Source organism: Pundamilia nyererei, unplaced genomic scaffold (assembly GCF_000239375.1).
Source record: "Pundamilia nyererei isolate P.nyererei 1_Seehausen unplaced genomic scaffold, PunNye1.0 scaffold00119, whole genome shotgun sequence".
NCBI lineage: Eukaryota > Metazoa > Chordata > Actinopteri > Cichliformes > Cichlidae > Pundamilia > Pundamilia nyererei.
In genome coordinates, this window is record NW_005187520.1 from 2,006,935 (window position 1) to 2,015,198 (window position 8,264).

At 39.9% G+C, this 8,264-nt stretch overlaps 1 protein-coding gene across 3 annotated transcripts in view; it reads right to left on the reverse strand.

Annotated features, from left to right (window-relative positions):
- The window catches only part of dyrk2 (dual-specificity tyrosine-(Y)-phosphorylation regulated kinase 2), a 28,523-nt gene extending 22,295 nt beyond the window's left edge, over positions 1–6,228 (reverse strand). For 2 of the 3 annotated variants that reach the window (XM_005742326.2, XM_005742325.2), the window contains exon 1: positions 5,539–6,088. Coding sequence is in view for 1 of the 3 variants with exons in the window: in XM_005742324.2 (XP_005742381.1) it covers positions 6,101–6,140 (40 nt within the window). In the remaining 2 variants the exon portion in view is untranslated. The other variant, XM_005742324.2, reaches the window with a different exon arrangement.
- Positions 6,229–8,264: the final 2,036 nt, after the last annotated feature.

The window sequence follows — 8,264 nt, forward strand, 5'->3', positions numbered from 1 at the left end:
GGCTCAGTCATTTTTAATGATCGTTGAAAGCCCAGATCGTAATCGTGATTAAAATTCGATTAATTGAGCAGCCCTAAAGTCCTTGCTTCAGTCAGAAAAATAAAATTATCAGCCAATAAAAGCATTAAAAGCAGAGGTTAAATCTCCAGAGCAGCTCAGGCTCTAACTCAGACCATCCAGTGTCCTGCTGGGCTCTCAGCCCTTCATCAACTCTGCAGGGGCTCCTGCAACACGTACTGATAGTGTAACAGGGATCTGTACTGAAGGCGCACACAGCCTGCCTCGCTGCGAGCCCGACAAATGCATGCTACCGGAGTGGAAAAGCAGCGCTCTGAATGCAAACTCAACACCGAGCTGGAAATGCCAGAGAGCCGGCAGGCATGCTCGGCATGCTGCTCAACCGGTCGAGTGGGAAAGTCAGCGCTGTGACGCTCAGCAATGTCACAAGCCAGCAGAGGTGCTGGAGATATAAAAGATGTGGGTAAAAAAAAAACTACGAAGCTCCCAAAGTCACAGCATGCTGTCCCTCACAGGGTCCTGTAGATGACTCACTGACATTTAGTTGAACTTCTACACTATTCCCTACTTCTAACACTGTAAAAATAGTGAGTGAAGTATCATAAAAAAAATTTTTTTAAAAACAGACGCCCATGGCTGGGTGTTAATGACACCCAAATTTAGCAGCACATACAGCTGTGGAGTCAAAGTCCCTCAGTTTTGAAGCTGCCAATTGGCTGTTAGGACTCTGGTTGGGCAATCCACTAATGTAGAGGTGTCAAACATGCAGCCCGGGGACCAAAAGTGCTCAGCCAAATGGTCCAACAGAACCTGGGTGGCTTTACAAAGTGTAAAAATTGCAGTAAAGCCATTAATTACTTGTATGTTTTTATCAACACATGCTGCTGTTCCTTTGGTGGTGTGCTAACATTACTATGCAGGAGGGTAAACAAACTGTTTCAGTCATGAAGATGTAAACTGACTTGTACTGCTGCTCAGTCACACATGTGAAGACTTTTCAAACTGTAATTCTTCCAAACTCTACTTTTAAAGAGCAGCGGTTAACCCAAGAGCTGGACTAAAGCATCAACCTATCGCCTCAGGAGGCAGGTATGTGCTGGGTATTCATGTTTCTGTTTAATTATGGAAATCGGATGCCGTCATCATACTTATTCAGGCTGCCTCGCCTTTTTAACTTTTCACTTCCCTTTCAGCAGCATCTTTTTATTTTAAAGCCACAAATTCTGCCACATTTTCACTGTTTGGACTTTGAAACCTGATTTCTGGGTAAAATCACCAAGAAAATTAATATCAGAAAATTCACAATTTCACCTATTTTTGCCCTTTAGAAGTCAAAACGAGTCACTTTATGGCACAGACACTCAGATACATGAAGATAAAGACAGGGAAACTGGGAAAACTCGTGTTAAGAAACAAGAATTAAGCAGTAGTGCATTCAAATGGAAAACAAGAACAAATCAGCCCGATGACATCCAAACCTTTCCATTTCAGAATCACTGTTAATTAGGAGCAGCTGGTAAAAACCCACATTAACGAGGTTTGTCGATCTATCTGCGAGAGTGATGATCAGCACTACTTGTAAACAAGCAGCTGTGATGTTTTCAAAGACAGAAACTCTCTGAATGTGGGTATTCTGATAACCAGGCACCATCTGCTTTGACACAGATAACCGAGACAGTTGCAAACTCCGCCCTCCTCTCAAAAGCACCTTTTAAAACCCCGTGTGCTGCTGCAGCAGAGCCAGTTTAACAGACATTTGTCAGCACGCAGCGTCAACATTACGACATCCACCCCATGCTTGTTGGTGTACAGTGAGAAACTGGGACACAGATCTGGAAACAGTGCATGAACTGGCACAAACTGCCAGCACACAGCAGGAAACAGACTGATTCAAGCAGCTAATGAACTGATTATAAAGCAGGTGGTTAGACGAGGATGAGGGATGCGCAGGGAAAGCTTGCTACAAGTCTGACAGTTTAAATGACAAAAACAGGACTGTGATCACAGAGTAATTATACTCTGTATCAGTCACTGTTTAAACTTCATTACTGACAGCACATCGCTGGCTTTGAGCAAATGACAGCAATAATATCAGAGCTATGTTACATCTGGCTGCCTGCCTCTGTTTACATCACTGTAACTGAATACAGCAATGTGCAATCAAACTCAACTGCAATGTCTTAGTTCCTAAAGATAGCATAATACATTGCAAAGCATATACTTCATGCTACTACACATAACACCCTTACATTATCCACAAGACAAGCTTCAAATAAATTTGGCACAACTGCCTGACATACACCTTGCTGTATATATGAGGCCTAAAAAGGTTAAATTATCTGTTATTTATTTCATGAAGCACGTGATATTTCTTTTAAATATGTTTATTGTAGAATTAGAGTGAAGATGAGTTAACACTAGGGCTGGGCCATATTATACCGTTCACGGTAATACCGGTATAATGTTAGGCAACGATAGGAAAATGAAATATCGCGATAGAATGGGAGTAAAACGCGCATGCGCAGTGCCTTTGTTTTCATACGCACATGGCCGATTGTTGAGTGAAACAGATGAACCAGAATTGGTTTGTAAAAATGGTGCAACTTCCGTGATGTGGAACTGGTTTGGTGTTTGTCCGTCAGATACACAACAAAGCACATTTTTTTGCAGAACATGCAAGCGGCCGTCGTTATTGTTGTATTTGTCGGACTAAGATGCTCTTAAATCTGGGAGTAATCTGGGTCCTAAACTCCGTATGCTTCAGGTCAAACAACACTGCAGCATCACTTAGAGTTAAAAACTGTCTAAATTCTTTCATCTTTAATAAAACGATCAGCATTGCTGCTTTACCAGGTGTAACTATAAAGTTTAACTTCCAGGCATCCATGAAAACAAAACTTATTACATTTAACGGAGTTAGAAGTTAGCAGGAAGCTAGCGGAAGTTAGCTCGCTAGTTTCGCTAGTTACCGAAGCATGATATAGCATGTTCTGACTGAGAGATTTCTGAAAAAAAATCAAACGTACAGCTCTGCTATCACTTCCAACATAAATGAAGACAGGAAACTAAACAGCAGTGATGTTTGTAGGGTTACTGAAGTTGGGCTAGCTGGTATATAATGATGTGCTACGTGATCGCTAGCGACACAGCTATGTTAGCATAACATAAACAGTGAAGCTGGAGGACGAACACTAACACTTTTCCACTTATAAAAGTTAACGTGAAGGTTCTTCATGGTTAGAGACAAATGCAATCGCATGGCAGGATGCTGTAAACGGACCAAACTTCAGTCAGGAGAACAACTGAGATAATCCATCCACAATACGAGGTTAGTCATTAATATACTGCAACAACATGGGAATAGAGCAGCTGCCAGAGAATTCAACATTAATGACTCAATGGTACAGAAGTGGAGGAAGCAAGAAGAATGAGTTTAATAAAGTTTGATTTATCTGACTGCTTTGTTTCGCTTAATGTGCCTTATAATCCCGTGCACCTTATGGTCCGAAAAATGCGTACTGCACACTGCAGTTTAATGTTGCAAAGCACCTCTTTTTAACTTCAGTGGATATTATACATGGTTCTGCTCAGGATATGTCAGCCCATTTCTACTGGAAATGCCTTTTGGTTAAACTTTCAGCAAGGAATTTGCATTTGCACTGTTACATTTTTATAAAGCTTTAATGTACATAAAAACCAGCTTCTTGTTTAAGTGAAAATAAATGGAAGGTTGTCTTTTTGCGCTAGTAATGTTGTGGAGTTGTATTTTGTCTCGCATCAATTATATCGTCGGTTATATCGTTATCGCAAATTTTCAAATATATATATCGTGATAAATATTTTTGGACATATCGCCCTGCTCTAGTTAACACAGTTTGAAATAAACTTGTGAAAAACAACTTAACAGTAACAATAGTTGGGTTGTTATGTAAAAACAAACAGAAACAGGCAGCACAACAAAACCTAGATATTATTACCAAAATGAGGTATATGCCAACACCAATCAAGGAAGTCAAAAGAACTACTACTACTGTGCCAAGTTAATAAGAGCAAATCTTGAAAACAAGAAATACTCGTTTCACCTTGCACAACACATCCCTACGTTATCCTCAGATGCCATAAGGACGTACATACATGCATGTGTATGTATACACATACATGTGTATATATAGCCTGTTTCAGTTTAAGCGTTGTTTTCAATAAATTGCATCCTCAAAAAAATGTTTTTTCCAACGATTGCCATAAAAATCCACTAATTGCTCACAAAAATTATATTCATTTTCCATCTCACAACTGGGGTGATCGGGGACTTACTTGATCCCTTCCCTTAGTTATCACACATCTAGAATGGTGGATAAGTTAAGTCACATGGTTAGTGGTCAAGAGTCTCCAAAACCTCAATAAGCAAAACATAAAGCCTGTTTTCCAAAACCCAGTAACCCTGGTTATCACCTTGTCAACCAAGCTAGTTGCTGAATAGTTCCCTAGGTAACCCCTCCTGTGGCTACCATTAGCTTTTACATCCATGTGTGTATATTTAAGGCCCATTTTCACTAGCCAAGATTAGACTACCATTTTATATCACAGTGTGAATTGGTACCTCGCTAACCAGGCTAGCTAACAACTTCCTAGCTCAAATATAAACACATTTTCCATGAGCAAAAGTTAGAACTCCATTTAATATCATGATGCTAGCAAGCGCTAACATCAGCTAACAACTCATTAATATTTTTAAATGCCTTTTCAGCACCCTATTTAACAAGAAAGTAAATTGTACATATTATACATTTGCTCCAAAATAGGGTCACGTCCTTAAAAAAACAAACAAACAAACAAACAAAAAAAAACAGCAACAAAGGTTTAAAGTAGTAGAGTATTAAAGTAGCTAACCAAGCTAACAATTTCCCAAGTCTGCCCCACATCCGGTTTCAAGAAAACATCTAAATGGGCCAAAGCTGTGGCTTCAAAACAGCAGACCAAAAACCAGCGGCTGTCTATATCCAACATGTCCAAAAGTCTATGAATACACCAGCCAAAAATAGCCCATCAGTGTAAATAAAGGAGTTTATGGCTAATAAAGCTTCAAAATAACCACTATGGCCAACCTTCAGGCTTCAAAACAACAGTCCACGCACAAATGGATGGCTACGCCCTTTAATCTGTTTATACCATAAGTAATTTCTGCTGTGACTTCCTCACACTAACAGCATTAATGCAATGCTAATATACCAATCAGGCTCATCACGCAAAATGAAACTGCCTCCAACCATCAAAGTATTTATTGACATTAAGTGTATGATAAAAAAAAATAAAAATAAAACCAAGCACAATCGTCAAACCTCTGGAGAGCGAATTAATCTCGTATTAATGGTTCAAACACAGACGCCAGGAGTGTATGAAGAGCTTCCATGCTAGCACAAAGCCACTGAATCCTTATATGAATATAAAGGCAGAATATCAGCTGTAACGCTCAGCGTGAGGCTTAAGATTTTAGGAAGTGATAGGAGGGGGAAACCATACCTTTAATGTGGAGCAAACCAACTGACCTCTGACCGAAGATTTATTTCTGTCCGTGGAGCCGGAGGCCAAGAATTACCCGGCAACGGAAAACACGCAAAACACACAGAAACCAGCAAAGCTAACATCACACACAGGGCACCAGGAGAGCCAGGACACCGAGGAGTAGCACGGTGACAAAGGCAGCTTGACGGAGAGCAGGAGAAGGAATAACCGAGCAAGGAGAGAATGTGGGAAAAGCTACTGCTGCTGTCACTTCTCATCTGTTTGCTAAAAATTAACCTGACGGACAGAGCTGATTTTCCTTCCTTCACTTCTCCCGCTGTCAGCCCAGCTAGCTCCCAGCTTTTATGCTTAATTTAAAGAGCAGAGACCGAAAAAGGCGAGCCTGGAGGGCTGCTCGTACTGGAGCCACTTAGCTAGCACAGCCCCCAGCCCTCCCCGCTCTGCTCCTCCGTGTCTCACTCACTACCTGCCGTTAAAGACAGCCAGAGAAACACTGGGGCATCTCCTCAACCGTGGCCCGGCTCAGGTGCCTTCTGTCGGATACAAAGGGTATGCTCACCCGTCGGAAGGACCGAGGTTACGGGCTTCTTGGTTAACATGGCGGCCGCTCCTCTCCTCTGGACTCAACTGTGCAGAACACCTCCTCTTCCTCCATTAGCCACCCCTCCTCTTCCTCCATTAGCCACCCCTCCTCTTCCTCCATTAGCCACCCCTCCTCTTCCTCCATTAGCCACCCCTCCTCTTCCTCTACCTACTCCTCCCACTTCTCCTCGTCTCGCTCCTTCAGACCCCGAGACAATTGAAATACCTGCGCATTAGTGCTTCCATCGCCTCATTTAAATATAAACAAACAAAAACAAATAATAAATTAATTTTGTTATTTATAATAGTTTACTGTTAAATCACCGATATATGTTACAGTAGTAGTAGCAATAAATGATGATGATAATAATAATAATAATAATAATAATAATAATAATAATAACGGATTATATTAGATTTTCAAATGATAAATAGTACATTGGTGATGATGAATATTAAATATAGTAATTAATCATGTAAAAAACAAATAAAAATGTAAAAAGATAATGTAAAGAATAAAGAAATATATAAGAAATATAAAATGTGAAATAATATGAGATAATATTGAATATTTCTTCATTATATTCATTTTAAAACATTAATCTAATCTAATCTAATCTATTTTAATTTAATTTAACCTCCTAAACCACCCGAACTCTTCCACGGCATGCATTTTTAATTTACCTAATTTAGCTAATTTTTGTTTCTAAGAAAAATGAGAGCCACATATTAGGATATTCATTTAAAATTTCGATAGAACAGTAGTAGTATAATGTCCTCGTAAGCAATGTTCCCTCTAAGCTGCGTGGGTGAGCAATTGCGCACTGCTGACATGGTCTCTGGACAGAAAATCTGCGTTGGGCGCAAAAAATTAAAATTAATACTTTAACAATTCTGTTTTGCAGTGTTAGTCAGTAAGTGACTGGCTGCTCCCGTATGGGATTAGAACGATGCCACCTTATCCCATAGTTCAGCCAATTCACATTCATATATAGGCAGCTAATCAACGTCGTTGACAGGCTATGACAGCGTCCTTATGTGCCGACACTGTTTTAGCTAGCAAAGCAGCATGGCTGATGTGGAGTGAAGCCACGTGGCTTCTGATGATGACAAGCCTAATGACAATGTGTACAACCAATGGAGATGTGAGCAGGACAGACCGAACAATTGACGGAAAAGTGTGGACTTTATACCAGTTTTTAAATTGTGTTGATAGGCCACATAAAACCAGAGTTATGATAAAAATATATGCAATGTTTGGTTTTCTTCCTGAATACTATCGTTGTTTATATTTACTGCAGGAGAAACAAACGGCCTTTTATAAGTAAAACGCTCGAAAGCACTCTTCGCCTGTGAGCAAAAACAACGGCCAAAACCCCCACCCTTTCCTATTGGTCGAAAAATGTACCATGTTGACCAATCAAAAAATGATATGGCAACATGGCATTTAGTTGTTTAGGAAGGGGGGATGTTTTAGGAGTGACAGCGGTGTTTTGAGATGTGAGACATTTGCGACGTTTAGCGCAAATCTTGTGTAGTTAGTGTGTAGTGTAGCCACTGTTTTGTTGTGTGTGTCAGAACAATGAGGCGGCTGCTGAATGTTACAGGTGTTACAGGAGTGATACATCTCCTGTTGTCAGGCCTGCAGGTATCAGACTGTTCTCCTTCATCTCATAGTGGAGAGAAATTATTTTTGGGAGTTGCACAAATAATTTGTGTGGCATCAAATTTGATGCAGAACAGCTGATTGTTCTGTAAATAGTTTGAAATGTTTGTTTAAAAAAACGCCTTGGCTGCATTTTTAGGTAAACAGCTGCAAAAAACTTTGTTGTTTGCATAACTCAGTTACTTTTTTGAAGAAGTAACTATATAATTAATTGCCCAACATTGATCATTGTTTACTGTATTTTGCAGACAGAGAGTTACAGGACTCTCTCCCAGACCACAGACTCATACTCATAATACGAGGCAGAGCTTTTTTACTTCCAATAGTGTTAACATACTGCACAGGTCATGAACAACATTTATTTTAAATTTTCATTGTAAGTGGGCTAAAGCAGTTAATCAAAAGTAGTCTAACATAAATGTAAATGCTGTAATTTGATTATTCTAATAAACCATGTAACTTGGATGGATTTGAT